Raw genomic sequence first — 25,537 nt, forward strand, 5'->3', positions numbered from 1 at the left:
CCCCCTTTCACCAAACTTATCCTTTGGTCTCTCCTTATTGTGTGCATAACACAAACAACCTAGAACTTTGACATTATCGAAACAAGGTTTTCTACGATACAAAATTTCATATGGCGTTTTTCCATCTAACAATGTTGTGGGTGCCCTATTGATAAGGTAAGCCGCTGTTAACACACATTCGCCCCAAAAAATCACAGGTAAACCACTCTCAAACCGTAGGGCTCTAGCCTTCTCTAATATGTGACGGTGCTTTCTCTCAACCCTTCCATTTTGTTGTGGCGTATCTACATTGCTAGTTTGAAATTTAATCCCATTTTCCTCATAATATCGTTGCATTGGCCCAGATAGTAATTCCGTTCCATTGTCATTTTGAATTATCTTAACACATGTTTCAAACTGAGTTTTCACCATTTGACAAAATATTTTCATAAATTCTCCTGCTTCGCTTTTGTCTTTCATTAAATATACCCAAACTCCCCGACTATGGTCGTCAACAATGGTTAAGAAATAATGTGCTTGTGTCAAACTTGTTACCCGATACTTTCCCCATATATCGCAATGTATTAATCCAAATAAAACATTGCATTTCTTATTATTAACTTTGAAAGGTGATCGAGTTAGTTTTGCTCGACAACCAGAATCACAAACAACATCCGAATTCCAATGTAAATTGCATCCAATTAAACTAGAAAAATAAGAAAAAATACTCTTCGACGGATGTCCCAATCTCCTATGCCACAACCTTTCATCTTTGGTCACCGTCACTTTCTGCACTGCTTCTTCCTTCATCGGCTGATAGTAATATACTCCATGTCGATGCTCACCGCGTCCAATCATTGTCTTCGTAGTCGGGTCCTGCATTTCACAATAATCCGAATAAAACGTTATTACACAATTATTTTCACGTATTAATTGTTGGAAATGAAATGACATGTAAGATTTGGGACAAATAAAACATTTTTAAGACTAAAATGATCATTTAGTCGAACTTCTCCGTGCATGCTGGCTTCGACTATTCTCCCATTAGGCAGGCTGACTTTCGACACTTCCTCCTTCCATTGATTAATCAACAAATCTTTCCTTCCCGTCATATGATGGGAAGCTCCGCTATCAATCATCCATTCAACATTAATTGTTAATTTCATACCTTTGAGTTTCTCACTACCATCAGGACTCGCGCCCAACAAGTTCTTTAACTTCTCAATTTCTTCGCTTGTGAATGGCAGGTTTGATGTCGCGCCTTCAGAACCTTTCGAAGCTGCATCAGTACCCACCGCATTAGCCGAAGGATGCAAGAACAATGGTGAAGTTACGGGAATGGTCTTTGAACCTCCCATGATTCCTTTTTGCTTATTGTCTCCAGTCATACTTTGGTTGATGGAGAATTAAATTTGTAAACAGGATCGTTATTTAAAAAAAATGCTCACGATACCATATAGAAATTGGAACAAGAGATGTTTGAGAAGATGATGTTTCTCCTTAATTAAAAAAACAGTGCGTACAATGTGTAAATATATACAACCAATTAGTTCTACTCTATCTTTGACCACCCTAACAATTAGGCAACTAAATAACTAATTAGCCTAAAAAAAGATACATATATTTTATCTTACTTCCTAACAATATACACAACATCTCCTAATAATAAGCAACAAAATATTCTCATCTTAACATAATACAAAAATAAAAACTCTATAAATATCGCATATTTAATGCGCGGAATCTAAACTATTTAATCTACTAATTCGCTAATATGCTTTTACTATTTACTAAAGAGGGCCTTTCTTAGTGTTCTAAAAAGTATCTAAAGTGAAAATGCGTTACTCCGATATTAAAAGTGCCTTTACAACTCTCTTTAAAAACAGTTAGTCTTGCTGAAGACGGGTCGGAGCAAGTGACGGATAATGTCACTCACAAAAAGGATAGGGGGGACAAGGTGGGGCCACCCCATGTTCTTCCCTCTCTCCTCTATTTGGGTCAATTGTGAGAGAAAATGGTATCCGTCACTCCAAAATGACGGATACGTGCCGTCTTCAATGAGATTTTGTGCTTTAAAAAATTGTTAAAAAAATGCAGAGGGGACTATCACAAAGTATACGGAGTAGTAGACTATGGTGCTGACTGCTGAGAAGTGAGGGTGAGAACTTTAAAAAATGTGTGTTTCTTTAGTGCAATGACAGAGTGTCAAACCAACTCATTTAACTCTGTTATGTGTTATTCAGTCTGCTCTTCATTTGTTCTTTTGCATTATTTTAAGAATTCAAACTCCTTTTACTCTATTTTACACTACTGTAGCAGTATCCCTCCATGTTTCTTCTGTAAGTAAACATAGCATTTAATGTCCATATAGTATACTATCAGCTATTCAGCTGTAGTCAGTTGACTCATTACTATCAGCTATTTTTTCTCATTTACTCTTGGTATTTGTTCCATTCTTAAACTATTCATCAAAGTCTTAGTACCAAAACTCTCAATTTTTTGATCTCTTTTTTCTTTTCAAAGCTTTGCTCTAGCACAAATTGTCATTGAAGACGGACAAAATCCGTCTCTCACAAAGAGCAAGATACACAAAGACAAAAGGGATGAAAGCTTTGAATTTGTGGGTTGGTGTCAGTTTCTGCATTACTGCTTTGATTTTTATTGGAATAATTCATGTATCAAAAGCACAATCAAGTTCATCAGAACAAAGAATCCTTCTTCAACTTCAACAACAGCTTGAATTTCCAGATACACTTGAATCATGGCAAAACTGGACTGATTTCTGCTTTCTTCAACCAACATCTTCTGTCATATTGGTCTGTTCAAATGGGCATATAACAGAATTAACGGTCATTGGGAACAAAACTTCTCCATATGATTCTCCAAAACCAATACCTTCAGGAAACTTGTCCGTTTCTCCGCAAACTTTATCTCAGAAATTTTCCATTGATTCTTTGTTTACTGTTTTAACAGAACTCACTAGCTTGAAAAAAGTGTCTTTAGTCTCATTAGGCATTTGGGGGACTCTTCCTGCCAAAATCGACCGCTTTAGGTCTCTTGAAATGTTGAATATCAGTTCAAATTTCATTTATGGTGAAATCCCAGAAGAAATATCCTCCATGATATCCCTCAAAAGTCTTGTTTTGGCCAATAATTTGATCAATGGGAGTGTTCCTGATTTAAGCTCACTAACAAACCTTGAAGAGGTAGAGTTAAGCAATAATCAAATCGGTCCGAATTTCCCTGCATTAGGAACAAATTTAATCAGCATCATATTAAGAAATAATTCCATAAGGTCTCCAATTCCTCCTACTCAAATGAAAAACATGATTCAAATCCAAAGATTTGATCTTTCCTCAAACAATCTTGTGGGTCTTATACCACCATTTGTGCTCTCCTTACCTTCACTTTGGTACCTAAACTTGGCTGATAATCAACTAACAGGAGAGTTACCTGAGAACACAGGGTGTGGAAAGCGACTTTGGTTAGTCGACATATCGAAAAATCTGTTGATTGGGAACCTTCCCAAGTGTATTGGATCAGATTCATCCAAGTATAGAAGGGTTTTTAGTGACTGGAATTGTCTTTCTGAGTCAGAATTTCAGCACCCAGTAAAGTTTTGTCAAAGACAAGCTATAGCTGTGATTCCTCCAGTTAAAAAGGGGAGTGCAGTAGAAAACCAGAAAGTTTGTGGGGTTAAATTAGGCCTTATTTTTGGTGTTATTGGTGGGACTATATTGATATTTGGGACTCTTTGTTCTCTAATCTGGGTTATTTGCAAGAGAAGGAATTCTGATCAAGTTCTTAACAACAAAAATGATAAATCTGTTTGTAGGAAATTACCTACTCGCCCTTCGCCAATCATTGAAACAAGCAGTAAGAAATTTCTCTCTTTTTCACGACAAGTTTTCTTCTATAAATTATTTCGGGACTAACTGAATTTTCTATTGTTAGATTCATATCCATGCAACCTATAACCTATTACACCACTTAATAAAGTTATTTGTTCTTGTACTTGCTACCCACAAAGATAGATAACTTTTTAATGGAGTAGTACTTTTGGTGTGTTATGTTGAATTCCATTAATGGTTAGATATCATTGTTTATGACCCCAACTAAGGCCATTGAAGTTTATTCTCAAGTGATAGTTGCTTGGTCGAGTTATACAGTTTTATAATTACTGTATGTATTAAAAAAAAATTACTACAGTATAATTTATAGCGTTCCAATGACCATTTTAGAACGATCATTTTTGACGTTGACCATTTTGTTTCGTACATAACCTCTTTTATTTGATTATTACAGATTATGTGGCAAGATCAATGAGAATGCCAACAATAGGGCTTCCACCATACCATTCATTCACCATAGAAGAACTTGAAGAAGCAACCAACAATTTTGACCAAGTAAACCTGGTCACAGAAGGATCTCAGGGACAGGTAAAAAAATCTCTAAATTCATGTTTCAAAACAGAAGAAGGTTAGGACTTAGGAGTTACAAAAGAATGGTCAGCTAAGAGTTAAAAGTGTCATTTGTACAGGTCTACAAAGGTTTACTACCGGATGGATCAGCAGTGTTAATTAAATGCATAAAAAGTAAAGAGAAGCATTCAATCAAGAGTTTGAAACAGCATATGGAAGTAATTTCACAGTTACGACATCCAAATTTGTCGAGTGTACTTGGACATTGTGTCATGTGTCAGGACCGTAGAAAGGGCTGTACGATCTTTGTCGTGGTGGAGCATGTAGCCAACGGATCATTGAGAGAACATTTGGTAGATTGGAGAAGGAAGGATAGGCTAAAATGGCCTCAGAGAATGACTATCTCAATGGGAATTGCAAGAGGTGTTCATTTCCTGCACACTGGAATGCTACCTGCGGTTTTTGGCAATGATTTGAAGATGGAGAATATCTTGCTTGATGATTGTCTAACTCCAAAACTCAGTAATTATAAAATTCCCTTGCCATTCAAGGTAATCATGCATGCTGCATCCTTAATCAAATAAAAGAGGTTGATTTGATTCGTAACATATGGTTTTTGTTGATGCAGATTAATTGGTAACTAGGGGTTGGTTTGAGTAAATTTAGGTTTCTCGTCTAATTTGAGTTCAAGGTTAAATCATTCATGCTAGTTTTGCCTAGTCTAAATGTGTCAAGATATGGTTGTGGCAGCCTTAAAAGTCCTTACAAAGGGTTGAAAAAGTGTGTCGCGACCCTATTTAATTTATACTATGATTAATGGTGCTAATATTTATCTTACACACTTTTGGCATCATTTGGAATCATGCTAATATTTCAGCTAAGATTATGACTAATCACATGATTTGTTATCTTATTGCTTCTATCAAAACATACAGGTAGAGAATCCAAATGGTGAAAAAGTTTTAACTTCAGAAAACTCAGAAAAGGAAGACCTATACAAACTGGGAGTGATCATGCTAGAGCTGTTAACAGGTAAACAGCTCACATCCGAAAACCAAGTGGATGAACTCAAGCTACAGGTAATTTAGCCCTTCCTTTTAGACTATTTTTGTATTAGGTCGATGTGGTCTTACTCGTTGGTTGCTTGGTTGATCGTTTGTATTTGATATTCAAATAAAGAAATAAAGTACGGAATGTAAATTGACACGTAAGATTTGGTGACGCGGAAAACCCAATGTGGGAACAACCGCGGGAGGGACGCTACCCTGCCAAATATTGCACTAGCTTTTAATGAGAGGATGAATACAATTGATGCGTAATGTAAATCTTGCTAGCTCGAGGTATTGTGTATGTGTGATCTTGAATGTCCTTCTTCGATTGCTTCCCTTGCTATTTATAGGGTAAGAACCCTAGATGTATCCTACCATGATTATGGAAAGGAATATAACTTTCATAATAACTCTTTCCATAACACGTCGTCTCCCTCAATTCTCCCTGATTTCCCTAACTTCTCCCTGAGTCTTTTCCTAAACACGGACGCCTCTCCTAGTGGGCTTTGCCTCTCCTTTCACGCGTCCTAGCCCATTTGACCTTCTTCCATCCGTGGACTCTCCTTCCACCATGCTCCCTTTCACGGCTCATTCCTCTAACAACTTATTAAGTAGGCTTCACCTATTATACAGATTTTAGGCCAAACAGTTTCCCCCCAATTCCTTGCGAGGTACGCTTCGAGGTGTCGAACAAGGAATTTACGTAGTTTATTATTTAAAACCCTAAGCCGTCATTTACACTTCCTCCCATGCACACTCATCATTACTCGTCGCCCTCCTCATTTCTCGCGCTCCTCTCTCTCTTCCTTTATAATCTCAACTCCCTCCTTACTTCATTTACTCACTTCCATTATTTCCCCAAAAAACTCTTCCCCTTATTCCCATCTTTCCCTTTTGCATTCCACGCCGGTTCTCTTGGGCTCTCACCACCGCCACTTCACCAGGTACTCCTTCCTCTCCTCCTTTCTTTTCTCTTTTCAATCATGGGAAAGACCCGACAAGCCTCTTCATCCTCTACCCCAATCGACCGGAATCCGGACCCGTCTTTTTCCTTCGCGAAATCTTTTACTCACCCCCACGACCGTGACTCATACGACCCCGCCGATATTCCCCTAATCAAGGGTATGCTCGGCCTTGGTGATGGGGTTGAGATAGCTATCCCTGAACCGGGTCAAAAGGCTGATGCTATCCGTCCAGGGTGGGTTTGTTTTTATTTATACCCATTTAGGTACGGCCTCCGTTTCCCCTATCCGAAACTTATCCAAGACTTCATCTTTACCAACAACTTTGCTATGGCACAAATCTCGGCCACCGTTGGGAGGGTTCTCCTCTACTCTTTAGCTGCATGTCAGAACTCTGGCAACTCCATGTCTCTGGGCAATTTGGCCCATATGTATGATATCAGGTCCCCGGGAGGGGCGATTCTCTCTCCGGGTTCGGTGAGACTCCCTTCAAGCATGTGTCTAAGTCCAGGGACGAGAAATGGTTTGAGGACTTCTTCTATGTGAGGAAGGCTTCTATCCAGCCGCCTGCTGACTATATCTTCGAGAAAATGGATTATTACTTCAAGTAAGTAGCTTTCCTGACGCCTGGCTTGTTCATCTCAATGCTTACTGGCTTACTCTCTCGTTTTCATGCAGGTCCCTGCTACCTAACCCGCATTGGTTCCCCGATCCCTGCTCGCAACAAACTGTTCTGCATTCCTCTGAGCGAGAGGAAGGTCCCGATCTTTGCTCGGATATTCACCGCTTCTTCCTCCACCCCCGCAATCGCCCACAAAGCATGTCTTCCTAAAAGTCGCCTAAAGTCTTCTTTACTTGTGTGCAACCTTGTCGGCTGTCTAACCCTTCCTGACACCTGAAATGATGACTACTTACAGGTTCAAAAGTCGACCATTTGGAGGCCATTCTCCAGAGTGCTAAAAGAAAAAGGTCCGCTGTGAGTCCTGACGTGGCGTCTGCTTCCAAGAGGAGCGCCCCTACTGCCTCTTTCCAGTCACCTCCTACTCATTCCAGCTCTGCTCGGACTGAACCTCTAGAGGTCAGCCCACTGTCTCGTCATCCGCCTAGTCCTCGTGCCAGCTCTCGTGCTTCTGCTAGCGGTGGCATAATCGCCCATTTTCCGGAGGGCTTTGGAAATATTGACAAGGTGCCATACTGGCCTGAAATTGACCAATTGCTCTTCCCTCCTCTGGTTGACGCTTTCTCGGAGTTTGGTCCCGAGGAGATGGCTGAGAACGATGTGCACAATGCTTTCATGGTGAATATCCTTCGTCCTCCACCTGTTCTAAGTTTCTTATCTTCAATACCTGCTAACTTCGACTTTCCTTGCCCCCAGGCCCTCCAGTCTGCTCTCTACAACAGGAAGATGATCAATATAGTGCAGACCACCAGCCGTGCTTCTAGCGCCAAGAACAGGGAGCTGGCTGGGTCCGTCGCTGATCTAGGGAAGCAGCGCGCTGATTTGAGGGGACAGGTGGCTGAGCTGAAGGAAGATCTAGCTGGCACAAAGAAGAAGCTGAATGAAGGAGCTTATCAGCTGGCTCGCACCCAGGAGGTTTGCACCACATTCTCTGACTCCTTGAAGCGCTCTGAGGAGAGGATCAGTGAGCTGATTACCCTGGCCTCAAACATTGTTGCCTATGCTACCTGGCGGGGAAAGATCAGCGGAATGCGTGCTGCCCTTGAGGAGCCTCCAACTCTATAAGCTATTGAAAAAGAAGAGAGGCAGTTGGAGACCCTGTACCCGGTGCAACCTGACCTGAGCATCCTGATGCCCGAAGTTGGCGAAATGAATTCTCCTACGCTGGCTGAGCAAGCTGCTGCTGAGGATGCTGGGTTGCCCCAGGATGCTGCTGACGGAGCTCGGGAAGCTGTGGTAGCTGAGGGTGTGCAATCTGGTCCCGTACCTGAAATAGATGGTCAGCAGGAGGAGGCAGAAAAGATGCCAGTTGTGGAGTTCATTAATGTGATCGACAATTAAGAAGTTTTTTCCTTTTATTAGTGAACGTTTTGGTAGTCTGGCTCTTTGGTGGCAGACTTGTAATATTTTTAAACACTTTTCCTGGTAGCTCGCCATGGTGGCGATTAAACTTTGAGGCCATATTTTTGGCCAGATTTTGGAATGCCCCTTGCCCTAGTTTGGCAAGTTCTAATTACATCTTGTGTGCTAAATTTTGATTTTCTTAGCTCAGGTAGTTGCCGTGTCAGCCTGCTGGCTGATTTAGGCGAGTCATGTCATCCTGAGGAGGTCGACTCGGGGCCTCATTGTCGTGTCGGTCTATTTGACCGATTTAGGCATGTGCCGCATTATAAGAAGGGGTGGTCGTGTCAACCTTAAAGGCTGCTTTAGACCAGTCGTGTCAGCCTGAAAAGGCTGATTTAGACTCAGCTAGCTGCCGTGTCAATCTGAGGATTGATTTAGGCGTATGCCGCAATTTTGACTACTTAACCTTGTTCATGACGCAAGGTGTGTTCATCATATTTTAGAGTCAACATGGGCGTAATTTAGGCAAGTTTATCGTCATTCTAGGACCAATGGGACGCTGCAGGATTCTGGTAGCTCAGATATCCCTACGTTCCATATATGTGTGCATGCATGCTGGGGCCCTGATTAATTGCGATTAGTGCGAGCTACGTCCAGGGGGTGGTATCGGGGTAGTCGGGTAAGCGTTTTAGCCACAACTGGGCTCCCTTTCGTATGTTCCATGATCCTTTGGTGAGGGTGCTCCTAGTGGAGAAAGTAGGTTAGGCATGTTGGAGTGCCACGTGCCTTGTCACCCCGCGTTGGTAGTTGACAGTCCTGCTAGATACACTTTCAACGTACCATAGACATTAGGATCCAGAGTGACGCACTTAGAGAAGCCTTAAAGCAGAAAAGCCTATCCGGGTGATGTGAAGTACCTGACGCCATCTCATGGGGTACCAGAGCAATTGTGGGCCCAGGAAGCTGTCATACCACACCACTCCAATAGTTATTTGAAAATTGAAAGAAACAGAGGTATCAGAAAAGGTCACGAAATTGGTAGTATGCCTACTACCGGTTTCTTCTTTTTATTTTAAAATAATTTGGCTTTTCATAGTACATTACTTTGTAAGCTAAAATCTACTTATTATTAAAAGTAATATATCTTCAGGTGAAGTATGTTCCATGGGCGTTGTATGATTTGATCGTCCATAGTCATCAGTATGTATGCACCATGGCCAACAACTCCTTCTATCTGGTATGGTCCTTCCAATTTGTAGGCGAATTTGCATGCCTTTCGATTTTTAGTGTTCTGAAACACTTCACGGAGAACCAGGTCTCCTACCTCCAGGAGCTTGACTTTCACATTTTTGTTGTAGCTCATGGCTACAAACTGCTTGTAGGCAACTAGACGTATCTTTGCGCTTGCTCGCAGCTCATCTACTGTGTCCAGACTCCTGACCATCTCTGTATTGTTTAGCTCCCCTGTCATACATCCATATCTGTGGGTGGGAACCAAAACTTTCGAGGGAATGACTGCTTCCGCACCAAATACCAGGCTGAAGGATGTTTGGCCTGTTGCTATCTTTGGCGTCGTTCTGTCTGACCATAACCAGTGGCAATTCATCTGTCCACTTTCGTCCTAACTCCTGTAACCTCCTCCTCAGATTATCCATGATAATTTTGTTACTAGACTCAGCTTGCCCGTTAGACTTTGTAGTCCTGGGTGCTGATTTTTGCAGGGTGATGTTCCATCTGGCGCAGTATCCCTCAGCATCGTTGGAGATGAACTGTGAGCCATTGTCACATATGATTTCTGATGGGATGCCAAATCTGCAGATGATATTGCGTTTTATGAAAGCGATGACCTGTTTGTCTTTCACTTCTGTGAATGCTTCTGCCTCTATCCATTTGGAGAAGTAATTTGTCATCGCCAGCATCCATATTCTGTTCCCTGTGGCTCTAGGTAGAGGGCCTACTATGTCCATTCCTCATGTCATGAATGGCCAGGGAGAAATGATTGGGTGTAAGGGTTCTGCTAGCTGATGGATCATTGGTGCTGAACGCTGGCAGGCGTCACACTTACGGGCATATTCTGCTGCATCTGCCCTCATTGTGGGCCAGAAGTAACCTTGTCTGAGAGCTTTGTTTGACAGAGTCCTGCCCCCTGCATGGTTTCCACATTCACCACTGTGGAGAGCATGTAACACGGTTTGTGCTTCCTGCTTGTCCAGGTATCGCAAGTTAGGGACCTGCCACGGACTTCCTGAAGAGTATATCATCAATCAATATAAATCTGGAGGCTTTCATTCTGAAGCCTCTTACTTCCTTCTTATCGTCTGGCAGCTTGTTATGACGCAGCCAGTCTAGGTAGGGCGTCCGCCAATCCCGATCATCATCTGTTGTATAAGTTGTTGATCGGATAGCTGGTCAGTTGGCTGTGAGTTTCCCTCGGCTTCCGTAGCTGTCCGAATTCCCAATTCATCTTGCTGATCCTCCAATTCTCCTCTGTCTATTTCGTCTACCTTTTGGATAGAAGGTTCCAGCATGTGGGCAATGGGAATGCTGGATAGTTCCGTCGGTTTGAATGTTGCCCCCAGAGTTGGTAAGGCATCTGCTTCTACATTTTGATCTCTGGGAATCTGTTTGAGCTTGCAAGTTTTGAATTTTTGTTTTAACTCCTTTGCTACCTCTAAATATGCGATCATTTTTGAGTCTTTCGCTATGAACTCGCCGTTCACATGGTTGACTATTAGGAAGGAATCGCTAGATATGTGCAGGTTGCTGAGCCCCAAGTCCAGAGCCACCTGCATTCCTAGTATCAAAGCCTCGTATTCTGCTTCGTTATTAGTTGCCTTGAATTCACACCTTACTGCCTGTGCTATCAGATCTCCCTCTGGTGACCGTAGGATTAACCTTACACCCGCTCCCCTCTGATTGGAGGCTCCGTCGATGTGCATCTGCCAGACCTCTATTCCCCTGCCCTCTTCTAAGGTTAAGACTTTCTCGTCTGCCAGATTTTGAATGGCTGGGCTAAAGTCCGAGACAAAGTCTGCCAGTGCTTGTGATTTGATCGCTGTTCTGGGGTCATATTGGATATCATACCCACTAAGGTGTACAAACCACTTTGACATTCTGCCTGATAGCTCAAGTTTCCTCATGACGGACTTCAGCGGGTAGTTGGTCACAACATGTATGGTGTGGGACTCAAAATAGGGGCGCAGCTTATAAGATGCTACTACCAGAGCAAGAACTAATTTTTCGAGAGATGTGACTTGCTTACATAATAGAATGGCCTCTGTTCCTTCTCCTGTTCTTTGACTAGGACAGCGCTCCCTGCTACCTCGGTGACGGCTAGGTAGAGGAACAGTGGTTCTTCTGGCTCCGGTTTTGACAGCAACGGTGGGTTGCTGAGATAATGCTTCAGCTTCATGAATGTTTGCTCGTGGTCTGCAGTCCACTCAAACTTCTGGCTCTTTCTTAGTATGTTGTAGAATAGCCTGCATTTGTCTGAGGACCTTGAGATGAACCTGTTTAAAGCTGTTACCTTACCAGGTAGTCTCTGAATGTCCTTTGGTTTTTCAGGTGACTCCAACTGCAACATAGCCTTGATCTGCTCGATGCTGGCTTCTATTCCCCTCTGAGTTACAATGTAGCCTAAGAATTTGTAAGAGGATACCCCAAAGGTGCTTTTGGATGGATTTAGCTTCATTTTGTACTCCCTCAGGGTGTTGAATGTTTCTGCCAGGTGGCGCATGTGATCTGTAGCTTTCTCTGATTTCACCACCATGTCGTCAATATATACCTCCATAGTTCTCCCTATCTGCTCTTTGAACATGCGGTTGACCAGTCTCTGATATGTGGAACCTGCATTTTTCAGGCCGAATAACATGACAATGTAACAATATATTCCTCTTCCTGACATGAATGCTGTTTTCTCTTGATCTGCAGGATTCATCTTGATTTGATTATAGCCACTCTAAGCGTCCAGGAATATCAGCATTTCATGTCCAGCTTTCGCATCCACCATTGCATCAATATGAGGTAGCGGGAAGGGATCTTTAGGGCATGCCTTATTGAGATCAGTGAAGTCCACGCATACTCTCCATTTTCCATTATTCTTAGGCACCTCTACCACGTTGGATAGCCATTCTGGATATTTTACTTCTGTTATCTTCTTTGCTACCAGAAGGCTGTCTACTTCCTGATTAATCACCTTATTCCTTTCAGCTGCAAAATTTCTTCGCCTCTACTAGATGGGTTTGTATTTCAGGTCCACACTGAGTTTATGTGTTATGATGGATGGGTTTATTCCTATCATGTCGTCATGTGACCATGCAAAGCAATCCACGTTAGCCTGCAAAAATTTGATTAGTTGTTACCTCGGGCTTCCTGTGCATCCAGCTCCAATTAGCACAGTCCACTTTGGGTGCAGCTTGTGCAGGTTGATCTGGTCTAGTTCCTCAGCTGGGGGCTCGATGTACTCGTCCTGGACAAGCTGCTTCTGTAATTGCTATGCTGGAGGACTGGCAGTACACTTTAGTGCTTTCTTGTAGCAGCTTCTAGCTTCCTCCTAGTCTCCTCGTATTATTTCTATTCCCCATGGAGTGGGGAATTTTATGCATTGATGAAATGTTGAGGGGACTGCTTTCATTTGGTGCAGCCACGGTCTTCCCAGGATGACGTTGTAGGTGGAGGGTCCGTCTATGACCATGTACCTGATCTGCTTGTTGACCCCTCCCACGTAGGTTGGGATGACTATCTCGCCCAGTGAGTTAGCTGTCTCCCCACTGAATCCTACCGGCAGGATGATCTTCTTCTGCAAATCCTTCTCACTAAACCCCATGTTTTCTATGATTTTTAGCATGATCAGGTTGACTGAGCTGCCTGTATCTACTAGGACTTCCTTGACTGTACAGTTGGCCATTGACAGGGTGATAATGAGTGCATCATGATGTTCCCGCTCGTGGTGTGCCTTTTAGCCGCTGAGTACGTTAATCCACTTAGATCTGAGCCGTCTGTTATCACGTTTATTATCTTGGTGCATGTGGGTGGATTTGCAGGTTTCGCGGAGCCTATCTTATCCTGCTGTTTGCCCCCACGTGGTAATAGGTGGCTCAGTTCTCCCTGTTCGTACAAACGCTTGATCTTCCTTCGTAGTGTGTAGCAATCTTCAGTGTTATGCCCAATGTCACGATGGAATTCACACTTTCTCTTGCTATCTTTTCGCCATGTCGGTCCTTCTACTGGTGGCTTGGGCCACCTTACTCCATCTCCCATCTCCCTGAGTGCTTTCAGGATTCCTCCGATACCCGTGGTGAATCCGTACTCCGCCAGAGTAGGGAGTTGCTGATTTTCTTCGATCCTGTTAACTCCCTTCCATATGGCCTGTATCTTTCATCCCTTTTACTAGTAGATCGCTCGGCTGATTTCTCTACACTGAGGTCTTTGGACACGCTTGTGTATTAGGCGGTGACGGTTAGAATGTCTTACTCAATCCGATTCGGCGGTACGCTTTCTTGTTCCGTTCAAAGCTATGACAAGGGTGCATAGTTAGCTGCTTGTACAGGTCGGAGTCATGGTGGAGGCCCCTCCTGAAGGCTTCCACTGCTGTAGAGACATCACATTCCCGAACTGCCACTTTTTCATTGTTGAATCTGGTGTTGTATTCTCCAATGGTTTCTCCTACTCCCTGGACGATTCTGTATAGGTCGCATGCATGTTTTTGTGGCTTCCGGCTGCTTGCAAACTGCTGGGTAAATGCATTTACCGATTCAGCAAATGTGGAGATCGATCTATTGGGCAGGCTCACAAACCATCGAAGTGTTGGCCCCGTCAATGTGGATCCAAATCCCTTGCACATGCAAGCCTCCTTTACTTGCCCTACCGCTGTCACTCTCATCATTTTCTGCTTGTACTGGCTTATATGGTCAAAGGGATCTGTCATGCCATCAAAGAGAGGCATGTTAGGACTTGTGAATCCCTTTGGCATGGCTGCGGCGGATATGGTGTCCACAAATGGTGAGTCGGCATAACTGTCAGGTGCCGCCTTCTCAAGTGGAGGTGGCAATCCCGGGACCCTTCTTAGCATCTCCCTCAACTCCATGTATTGCTGGTTAGTTATGCTCCCCGAGTCTGGAGCTCGCCTATCGGCTACCTGATTCAATGTACTGCTTCCTGGTCCGATCTCTTGAGAACTCGGACGCGTCGTGGCAGCTAATGGGGTTGAAGTCACGAGCGTTCCCTGCTGCCAGTTCTCCTGTGGGCCGCGCGTGGACCCTATGCCAGATGTCTGGTTGGCTGCTATGGGATTACCCACAGGAAGGCCACCTGACTGTGTTTCCACATGGCTGGCTGGCTGCCAGCTATCTGGTGTGAGGTATCCCAACCATCACGGGGTTATCCTTTCATCTGATGATACTGTAGCTAGATCCAGCCTCGTTACTAGTTCAGCTGGTATCTTTCGAAGCGGATTCCTGCTGCCTGATGCCCCCTGTGTTAGATATACTACTGGAGCTCTTGCTTCACCTACCTTGCTTGATGATGTGGCAGATTGCTACTTCAGAATGTCTATCTGTGCCCAGAGCTCTCTATCGTTTTTCCTTGTTTCAGCTTCAGCTTTCTTATGGTCTTCTCTCATATTTTCCTGGCCTTCTGAAAGTTTTATACGCCGGCGAGCAAGATTTGCGTTGGGACTGGGTGGTGGGGTGAGGCCCGAGCTTGTCGTTCCTTTATCTGATTTGGCCTGGGTTGCAGCAGCAGGGGTTTTGGGAGGCAAAGAAGTTTTTGCCGTAGGTATGATTCTTGAGGTGTGCCCAGGAGCCTGAGTTGACACCGTTGATGCCGGGTTTTGAGTAGAGTTTGGTGGCAACGACGGTTGACTACTCCCTGACACGGCTTCTGATACTTGTTTATCCATGGTGTACTTAGATTATCAACGATTGACACCACAATGCCCCACGGTGGGCGCCAAATTGTTTAGGTGATTTTTACCAAGTTAACTATATTAGGTCAATGCGGTCTTACTCGTTGGTTGCTTGGTTGATCGTTTGTATTTGATATTCAAATAAAAAAATAAAGTACGGAATGTAAATTGACACGTAAGATTTGGTGACGCGGAAAACCAATGTGGGAACAACCGCGGGAGGGATGGTACCCTGCCAAATATTGCACTAGCTTTTAATGAGAGGATGAATACAATTGATGTGTAATGTAAATCTTGCTAGCTCGAGGTATTGTGTATGTGTGATTTTGAATGTCCTTCTTCGATTGCTTCCCTTGCTATTTATAGGGTAAGAACCCTAGATGTATCCTACCATGATTATGGAAATGAATATAACTTCCATAATAACTCTTTCCACAACACGTCGTCTCCCTCCATTATCCCTGATCTCCCTGACTTCTCCCTGGCTTCTCCCTGAGTCTTTTCCTAAACACGGACGCCTCTTCTAGTGGGCTTTGCCTCTCCTTTCACGCGTCCTAGCCCATTTGACCTTCTTCCATTCGTGGACTCTCCTTCCACCATGCTCCCTTTCACGGCCCATTCCTCTAACAACTTATTAAGTGGGCTTCACCTATTATACAGATTTTAGCCAAAACAATCCCTAGAATCAATACGAATGTTGACCCTGCGAAACGTCTTAGTCAACATAAATTACCCCAGATTATCCAATGTCCGATGCTCCGACTCATGAAAATCTGATTCCAATGCTCAACCCTGTTCAAGACATGTTGTGTTTGTCCTACATAATATTAAAAAATCATATGCTTGCTTTTTTGTCAGAATAATTCAATCTTACCCAAACTCTCTTTATTCTCTTTATTCTCTTATGCTTATATTCCTTGCAATACAGTTGGAAAGCAGCTTAGCAGAATCAGCATCAACACTTCAGAAGACAATAGACCTGGCAATGAGAGGCACTTTTGCGTACCAATCAGTCAAAACTGCGGCCCAAATCACCTTTAACTGTCTCTGCAATGACCCGACCAAGCGTCCTCCAATGGAAGACGTTGTATGGCATTTGCAGTACTCGATTCAAGCTCAACAAGCGTGGACGACTAGTGGTAATCTCGCGCTTAACAGTGGAAATCTCGGTCCGCATAAATGATGTGCAGCTTAATGTTGTTTTTTGTCTTCAACTCAATTTTATGTAAATGAAAGCCATAAATTCCTTTGACATGTATCATGTATGTATGTATATGCTGTTTCATTATCAGCTCGGACTATGACATGTGCAGCTATTCTCCACTTATAAGAGTTAACTTCTTGCAATTCCGCCTGGTCTTCTTTATGGTTCTACCCATCTCGGTTGTTTCATTATTACCTTGGATTGCATTATTGTTGTGAATGCAATTCAATAGGCTCACCCCTTTTTCTCATAGTTCGTGAATTTCTTTCAACATTGCTGTGGAGTGCAAAAAACTTTTAAGGGCCTCTCGCACTTTAAAACTCACCTTTGAGCCAAGGAGCGCAAATTTGGTAGCCGATGCGCTTGCTAGCTAGTATATATTACTTTCGAGGAGTGAAAAAACTTGATAAATTGATATAGAAGATTGTATGTATATTGATTGAATGAATAACATCGATGTTACAGGCAGAGGCGTCTAACACCCAGGGCAGCCCAGGGCCAGTGCACCGGGCCTCCAAAATTTGGGCCCAAGTTCGTAAACCTTCAGTGTTTAAAAAAAAAAAAAAAAACTAAGACTAAAACTACAATTAAATTGACAATAAGACGTTTAATGTATCAAGCATTCAAGCCTTAATTCTCTCTTTCCCAATATGTCATTTAAGATTTCCAACTCCAAATTCCCAAATAATCACTATTTCTAGTCTCTCAATTTTTCTGTCAATCAAATTACCCACCTAATAAAAGATCTAGCTAATATTTTTTTAAGAAAGAAACCCAAATTCACCAATTTAAGTTGAAAGTTTTACCAAGGAGAATAATCTGAGGATAAGGTAGGAATTCCTCTCTAACTTTATGAGTTTTAGTTTTAATTCGCTTGTGATTCACGATTAGTTTGGTTAATTCATAATAATTTCGGGTCAGATTCTTAATCTGACTGTTTCCAACCAAAATTTGATTTATAATTAATGATTGTTTTTGATTGTTTTAGTTTGTAATTGATGTTGTTTTTGTTAATTCATTATATGGGCCTGAAATTTTTTGTTAATTTGATGATTTTGACCAGAATCTGGCCCTTGCTAGTTGCCAATTGTAATGCCGAGTTCTTGAATGTTGTTGCAGTGATATTCTAATCTTCTATTTTCATTAGCTTGTGGATCAATCATGACTAATTAAATTTAGTTAAGCATTATCGTAAGTGCTACTAGTTGCTAATATGTTCATGTCTACCAAGTTTCGACTGTAATTTTTAGGGCCTTATATTCCTTTTCAGCACCGGGCCTCTGATTGTTTTAAGACGCCCCTGGTTACAGGCTATGCATATATACCAAAACCGACTAAAACTAAACCCTTCTAGTATTTCCTAAAGATGATCCTATAATTGCGGTAACTAAACATACACCCTATCATGTCTAGTTTATAATATTACACAAAATATCTCCAATATTATTTTCACACTCCTTAAGTTGGAGCACTAGGCAAACTGATGCCCAACTTGAACTGCAAATACCGAAATCTTTTCTTCCAAGTGCCTTAGTAACACAAGTCCGCGATTTGCTCACTACTACGAAACATGTGAGGTTGATATGGTACGATTCAGCAAATGAGTTTGTATGAAATGGCAATCGATCTCTATGTACTTCGTTACTGAGAAGCTCATATATTTACCATCTATTTACCGTGTTTTATGCATAATAAGTGACACTAGGAAGCAGTTTTGCTTGACTTATGTCTTTGTTAACCAATTCCGAGTGTAGAGTTGTTATGGAGGTTTTGATCGTGTTTTGTAGGAAGCTCGGGGTGGTTATAAGTCACAAGTGACGCATGGAAGCAAGCTAAAAGAGAACAAGGAAAGAACCATCCAAGAGAAGAAGCAAAGGAAAAAGTTGAAGCGAATATCCAGCACATTGGGCGCCCTACCTGGGTATTACGCGTTCTTGATTACGGGCTCCATCCAACTTAAGCCTATCATTTTCTCTTTAACCTAGGACTATAATATAGGTGAATACCATTAGGGATTCACCATCTTATGCTTAATTTTGTTAATCAAGTTGTAATTGAAGAATTATCATCTAATTTGGGTTTGAGATCTATTATGGAGAACTAATCTCCTCTTCTTAATCCAACTCAAAGGTGTAATATTTGGTTGTAAGACACTCTAATCTTTCCTTAATTTGTGTTATTGTTATTAATCTCTTGTGTTTATTGTATTGAATTTTGGAAACCTTGTTTGATTATAGTAATTAAGTGTGATTTCCTTGTTACTTAATCTTGCCAAGTTCCTTAATTTATTGTTGTTGGGTTTATTAAGTGTGATTTCCTTGTAATCCCATCTTGCAACAATTTGTTATTAGACTAATGAATGTGATTTCTTCTTGGTTTAATTAACATTTGAGAGATTAATTTGTGATTGCTCATTAATTGTGATTTCATTGTGAGTAATTGCACCTATTAGATTCCATTGCTACATGTTCTTGTTATCTACCTTATGTGTGTGATTTCCACTAGGGGAACAAATAAGTTGGATCAATTATTAAGTGTAATTTCCTTGTGATTGGCTTTTAATTAAAGGAATTTGGAGAATTAATCTCACTAATAGGGTAATAACATTACTTAAAAGGATTGATTGAGTGGTTTTATCAACTAAAGTGTCTCACTTTATTGAGTTGAGTTAAGTCTTCCTTAAACTTGATAAATTTTCATTTTAAAACTTGTTTGATTGATTACTTGCTACTCACTCTTATTTGAATGTGTTTTGCTTTTGTTACTTTTGAAAACCAAACCACCCCCCCCCCCTTCCAATTACATGCTTGTTTGTTGATTACTTCACAATTGTTCTTATAATATAATTGAAAACCGATTGCAAACCCCCTTCTCTTGGGTATGATTCCCTTCTTACTACTTTACTTATCTTAGAATTAGTTTAAATTAGTATTAAGTGTGGCTTATAAATTGTTAATTTGGCCGTCTTAAGCAGCGATATTTTAGGCATGTCAAATTTTGGCGCCGTTGCCGGGGAAAGTAACGGTTTTGCTAGTGTTTTTATTTGGTTTTTAGAATAGTTGTGTCAAGTTGCTTGCATTAGATTAGTAGTCTAGTAACTAGTTGTGTTTGGTAAATTTGCTTGTGAGAACCTTTTGATCGTTTGATTCTTGTGTAGATCCTTTTATGGTTCATACTCGAAATTCAAGTGAAACATTACTTCCCTACGACCCGTAAATTCAAAGAACTCTTGGTTGGCTAGGAGGAGGTATAAGAAGAGAAATCCCGGTTACTCAAGAAATTAATTCCGTAACCCAACAAGACCAAGAGAAAGATAACCAATCTTCTTTTTCCAACAACGCCCTTTTTGTTGTAGAAAACGATACACAACCCATACACATCATCATGGGGGATGCCGAGGACCGTGAACCTCCAAGAGCTAGGACCATCAAAGAACTCACCGCTCCGGACCTTACATAAGTCCCCTTGTGTATCTCTTTTCCGGCCCTAGCGGAAAATGCCACATTTGAACTCAAGTCCGGGCTCATCCACCAATTGCCCCAATTCCATGGAACGAGTATGAAGGATCCCAATAAGCATTTGAACAATTTCCACGTGGTTTGCTCAAGCATGAAGCCTAATGGGGTTACCGACGAACAACTCCAACTAAGAGCCTTCCCTTTTTCACTCAAGGACGCGGCAAACGATTGGCTTTATTATCTTCCCACCGGAAGCATTACTACTTGGAACCACATGAAGAAGGCTTTCTTAGAGAAGTATTTTCCCGCTAGTCTCTCCTCTCAACTAAAGAAAGAAATAAGTAATGCGGAGCAAATGGATGGGGAGAACTTGTATGAGTATTGGGAGAGGTTCAAGCAACGTCTTGCTAGCTGTCCATACCATGGGTATACCGATCATGACTTGCTCTGGAACTTTTGTGGTGGACTCCTTGAGGATGATGCTAGGATGATTAAGGCCACTACCCAAGGAGGAATTGAGTACATGTCGGTCCAAGAGGCAAATGATTTGATTGAAAGAATAGTGGGAAGTTCTAGGAATTTCGGAAGGAGAGTCAAGAAGGCAAGTGTGGCATCTTCTTCAAAGCAAAGCTCCAACCATATGGAAGACAAAGTTGATTTTCTTACCAACTTGGTTAAGGAACTTGCAAAAGGGAATGGGAGTACATCTCATGTGAAATTTTGTGGTCTTTGTAATGATCCAACCCATCCCAACGATGGGTGTCCATCTTTGCAAACGGAGGAAGCAAGTGAAGCAGTGAAGGCTCTTGGGTTTAGGAAATTTTACCCCTATTCCAATACTTACAATGAGAGGTGGAAAGCCCATCCTAATTTTGGGTGGGGTGGAAACCAAAATCAAAACCAAAAAGGAACCTCAAACTCTTCATTTCAAAAGTCAAACCAAAATCAAAACAAATAACAAAATTCCTTCGAAGATATGATGAAAACACTTGCTATGAATCAAGTGGCAGTGCAAAAACAAAACCAAGCCTGGTAAGCCAATACTAGGGAATTTCAAACCAATACCATAGAGTTTCAAACCGCCATGCTTTAGCAAAATCGGCTCACCGACTCTAGGATTGGTAACCATGAGACTCAAGTGGGTCAAATTCTCAACTCACTTACTAAACAACCCAATAAACGAGGGGGTCTCCTTTCTCACACAATTTCTCCACCTACCAAGGAACAAGCACAAGCAGTTTTATTGAGGAATGGTAGACAGTTGGTAGAGGCACCCAAGGCTCCTAAGAAATCAAGGCCACTTCCGGTCGTTCATGAAGTAGAGGATGTGATTGAAGATGAAATTGAAATAGTGGTGGAACATGGGAAATCATCTTCACCCGAGCAAGTGAGGGTTAATGAACCACTTCCGGAATACGAGCCACAAGCTCCCTTTCCAAGTGCTTTGAATGACACAAGGGTCATGGATAAGAAGACCTCACGCCTCTATAAAATTTTTCGGAAGGTGGAGGTAAACATTCCTCTACTTGACCTTCTTAGTAGTATACCAAAACATGCTAAGTTTTTGAAAGAATTGTGCACTACTAAGAGGATCAACAAAGCTAAGAGTATGAATAAAGTGAAGGCTAGTGAACATGTTTCGGCTATGTTTCAAAAGCGTTTACCACAAAAGTGTGGTGATCCGGGCATGTTCACTATTCCTTGCAACATTGGTGAATTGGAGTGCCAAAGAGCCATGCTCGATTTGGGTGCTTCAATCAATGTTTTACCTCACTATCTTTATGAGTCTCTAAAGTTGGGACCTTTGAAACCAACTCATGTGGTTATCTCCTTAGCCGATAGATCTAACATTTACCCTGATACCGTCGTTACAGTACCAAAAATAAATACCTAAGTACTACTAACAGAAGTCAGCGGTAAGTAGGGTCGATCTCCACAGGGAGGCGGTCACTATCTACTTGTCAATTCTAGCCTATCTACGGTCACAATTTGGGGTTTTATTGTTGTTACTAAACTAATGAAGGCAAGGTAAGGGATGGAAAAGGAGAGAAATCAAATAGAGAGAGAAATATGCCAGGATGTCGAGTTATCATGATAGATGCACAAGTCAGCTAAAGGTAGGTCAGTCGATCTAATGTGAGAAGGGTAAAGGAAAGGTCCTTCCGGTCCGCTATCCGCCCTAAAATACAACTAGCTTAGCTTCCGCCCTCACTAGTGGAGTCTATTGCTCATAACAGGTCTAATCATTCCAATCTTCCGATCTAGGATTGAACTTAACCAAATTAACTAGTTCAGTCGTATGAATTCAACCGAACGATTATAATTAAATTGTTAATGAAACAATTCTCACATTAAATCTCCTAACCAACTATCGCATCATTGCTATACTACCACGGCTCCCCTATTCCTAACATTAAGGGAATAGCTATGCATAAATAAAATGAGAACGAGAGATAAGAAATAATGAACATTGTAAATTAAAGAGAGTAAAGAGAGAATTACAGATTAGGATCCGGAAAAAGAGAGAAAAGCAGCGTTCCAAAGTAAAAAGAAGAAAAGTGATATATGAAGTGATCCTAAAACCTCATGTCGTCTTTCCTATTTTAGGAAAGACAATTATTAAACCTAGAAAACGAAATTAAACTAAAAAGCCCGAGCCCATTATCGAGTCACTCGATCGAACAGTTTAGAACTGCTCGATCGAACACATTTATGGCAAAACCTCTCGATCAAGTAAACAGACCACTCGATCGAGGAACTCCAAATATGCTCATTTCGATCGAACAGAGAATCCATTCGATCGAGATCTTCTTCTCTTAAAACCACTCGATCGATCAGAAAACCATTCGATCGAGGACTTACCACTGCACCAGCTCGTGTTCTTTACTTGGTTAGTTCCGAGACTCCTTCAGGCATCCAAAGACAGTAGTATTTCTTTTCCAAATCAACTCATCCTCTAAATGCAAGCAAAACGGACAATAAAAGGCTCGATTCTGCTACTTTCAGGTCCATTCCTGCAAATAAAGCAAAATAAACCAAAGTAGAATATTCGGGGTATTTCGTAGCATAGAACCACGAGAATCACATAGAAATACGTGCATAAGAGACTTAAAAAGACTATATAAAATGCACGTATCAAATCTCCCCAAATCGAACCTTTACTCTTCCTCGAGTAAACTAAATGCAAACTAATGGAAAAGAAAAGAAAACTCAGAGCTAGCTACGAATGCCAACTTAGACCAATTTAATGCAAACAAACTAATACTTATAGCAAGAACTGTCAAATGCAAACGAGTTGTAAGATGTTTATAATAAAGCTGAACCGTCGACCTTGCAAGACCTTTAAAATTTGACTCTCATAGGTCACTCTTCTCTCATGAAGCAAAGGGTAAGCATATGAGTGTAAGAGAGAAAGAAATATAGTTGCTCACCTAAACTATGACCTACATAAACACGCATGCAGCTAATATGATAGATAATTCTAACTACCGTTCATACATTCCAACCAATCAAAGTCTGTCACAGCCGAGGGCTTACAAAAGTATGGTAAAGTGAGGCAATGGGTAAGAAAAGACAAAACATTTTTTGGAATGTGAGGATAAAAGCCAAGCTACCTACCTAACAAAACCAAGTGACAACATCCGATTCTTAATCCATCTCAAAACTAAGCACAAGTGCCTTTATTTTGGCACAACAGCTCACTAACCAAACCAAACATACTCCTCATAAGATATAAATAAAGCATAGGAGTAAAACCGTCTCATCAATACGAACTCTTTTTTCATCATTTTTTCATTCTTTTTCTTTCTTCTTTTTTACGGCTTTTTCTTTTCTTTTTCTGTTTTTTTTTTGGAATTTTTTTTTCTTTTCAACTTCCTTTTTTCATACTTCTTCTCCTTCATAAATTACCAACTCTAAAACAAAACAATACAAACCAAACTCGGCACGTTAAATTATATACCGCAAAAACATACACAAAACTAGCTTAACAAGGCAGGCTAAATTTTGGATGTAGTTAAGGGTCAAAAGACAAATTTGGCTAAATGTGGAGTTAATGGGTAAAAATGAAAGAAAGGGAATGTAAGCACCTCCCTGCATGTGACACCAACCACTAGCCCGAATGTATGCAGACAAAAAGCAATTGAATTTCATATATGTGCAAATTAATGAACATGTTGTGTAAGAAGTATACTGGAGTATACTACTTACAATCCTACATGAAACGGTCATAAATGACACCAGTTTATAAGGCTCTAAATCTTAGAAATTATAAGTAGTTTGCCAAAATTTTCAAGTCAAGTCTATTCGTTCAGCTAAATTTAAACATTAACTCGTAGGTTATGCAATAAGACAAAGCTAAAGATATTAATTTATGCAAGGCTTAAGCAAAAGGACAAATTATAGTGCAATTTCATCATTGAAATCCACCGTTTCGACTCAACCTATATGCAAAAGTAAACGTGAATTTTTTTGAATTTTTTCACATTTTCTAATTTTTATGAGATTTTTTTATTTTTATAAAAATAGACAACAATGCATACAGAAATTAAACGTGATAACAAAAATGCAGTAAAGACAACATGCAGACACAGATAAGGATGCATAACCTCCCCAAACCAAACCGTATAATGCCCTCATTGTACTCAAAAATAGGGAAAGGAAATGCAAACTAAAAAGGAGAGAGTGGAGATGCAGAAAACTCACAAGAATACGCGAAGTAGGGACCTCCCCAAACCAGCCAGTAACATGGGAGGTCGCAAACAGCTGCAGAACAGCGTCACAAGAAGCGAATCAAAGCAAGCCAACTCGATTGAGAGAGTAGATTACTCGATCGAGTGAAATGGGCTGTGGAAGTGCTCGATCGAGAAAAGGGAAATGCTTGATCAAAATGGTCGAGTTTGTGGATGCTCGATCGGGGAAGATTATCATTCGATCGAGGGAGTTAGGTACTCGATCGAGTAGAACAGTGCTCGATCGATAGCTCTTTAATGCGCGAACTCCTAGGCGTTCAGTAAAACACCTGCAAAAGACGCAAATGGCAGCCACAAATACGACCAAAACCAAGCCTAAATGGTTCTGCAGAGTATATGGTTGAAAAACCAATTATTACACACGCAACTGAAATGTAAAATAGCTAAAAATTTAAACTCCGAGTTGCCTCCCGGGTAGCGCTAGTTTCAGACAGGTCCCAGCTTGACCATCTTTTTTTCATCCAGCTGCTCCAGTTAGTCACGATCAAAGTAACTCAAAGCCCTTAGCATTAGATCATAAATCTGCGCATGTGCTACACAAGAGCATAAGTAGCACCAAAATAAAGAGGGAGCATATGAAAGAAATCTAAAGTACCATCTCAGCCTAACAAATTTCCAATGACAGACATGGTGCAACTTTATAAGCTTATTTATCCAACTAGGAGGGGGTGGAGTATTGAAATATATAGCATAAGTCATACGAGGTAATTTACTTTTAGTCATAACAATAATCATGAAATCATATTTAATTACCTCAGGTCGGTCGCTCCTAACGTCGGAATCATT

The 25,537-nt window shown here is 41.3% G+C and overlaps 3 protein-coding genes across 6 annotated transcripts; all 3 read left to right on the forward strand.

The window, feature by feature from the left end:
• Positions 1–2,132: 2,132 nt before the first annotated feature.
• On the forward strand, positions 2,133–18,803 carry LOC141623711 (putative LRR receptor-like serine/threonine-protein kinase At1g14390). 4 transcript variants are annotated; one of them, XM_074439866.1, is made up of 5 exons: positions 2,133–3,855; positions 4,285–4,418; positions 4,520–4,951; positions 5,336–5,479; positions 18,330–18,803. In XM_074439866.1, exons 1-5 carry the CDS (start codon positions 2,583–2,585, stop codon positions 18,525–18,527), a joined length of 2,181 nt encoding a protein of 726 aa, XP_074295967.1. In that variant the 5' UTR covers positions 2,133–2,582; the 3' UTR covers positions 18,528–18,803. The 4 variants fall into 4 exon arrangements, with proteins under 4 accessions (XP_074295967.1, XP_074295966.1, XP_074295969.1 ...); XM_074439865.1 differs by lacking the exon at positions 18,330–18,803 and adding an exon at positions 16,267–16,688; XM_074439868.1 differs by lacking the exon at positions 18,330–18,803 and adding an exon at positions 12,365–13,740.
• Positions 7,327–8,601, forward strand: LOC141621652 (uncharacterized). The gene is made up of 2 exons (XM_074437989.1): positions 7,327–7,708; positions 7,787–8,601. The coding sequence occupies exons 1-2, from the start codon at positions 7,676–7,678 to the stop codon at positions 8,153–8,155; spliced, it is 402 nt and encodes a 133-aa protein (XP_074294090.1). The 5' UTR covers positions 7,327–7,675; the 3' UTR covers positions 8,156–8,601.
• A 1,297-nt stretch (positions 18,804–20,100) lies between the features above and the next one.
• On the forward strand, positions 20,101–21,894 carry LOC141618757 (uncharacterized). The gene is made up of 2 exons (XM_074435838.1): positions 20,101–20,852; positions 21,117–21,894. The coding sequence occupies exons 1-2, from the start codon at positions 20,101–20,103 to the stop codon at positions 21,892–21,894; spliced, it is 1,530 nt and encodes a 509-aa protein (XP_074291939.1).
• The last annotated feature ends 3,643 nt before the right edge of the window (positions 21,895–25,537 follow it).

This window comes from Silene latifolia, chromosome X (assembly GCF_048544455.1).
Source record: "Silene latifolia isolate original U9 population chromosome X, ASM4854445v1, whole genome shotgun sequence".
NCBI lineage: Eukaryota > Viridiplantae > Streptophyta > Magnoliopsida > Caryophyllales > Caryophyllaceae > Silene > Silene latifolia.

Coding starts and splice junctions, on each gene's coding strand:
- LOC141623711 (XM_074439865.1), top strand. CDS start 2,583: ATGAAAGCTTTGAATTTGTGGGTTGGTGTCAGTTTCTGCATTACTGCT. Junction 3,856..4,284: donor GCCAATCATTGAAACAAGCA/GTAAGAAATTTC, acceptor TGATTATTACAG/ATTATGTGGCAAGATCAATG. Junction 5,480..16,266: donor TGGATGAACTCAAGCTACAG/GTAATTTAGCCC, acceptor CTTGCAATACAG/TTGGAAAGCAGCTTAGCAGA.
- LOC141621652 (XM_074437989.1), top strand. CDS start 7,676: ATGGCTGAGAACGATGTGCACAATGCTTTCATG. Junction 7,709..7,786: donor ATGTGCACAATGCTTTCATG/GTGAATATCCTT, acceptor CCTTGCCCCCAG/GCCCTCCAGTCTGCTCTCTA.
- LOC141618757 (XM_074435838.1), top strand. CDS start 20,101: ATGAAGGATCCCAATAAGCATTTGAACAATTTCCACGTGGTTTGCTCA. Junction 20,853..21,116: donor TCCAATACTTACAATGAGAG/GTGGAAAGCCCA, acceptor CACCGACTCTAG/GATTGGTAACCATGAGACTC.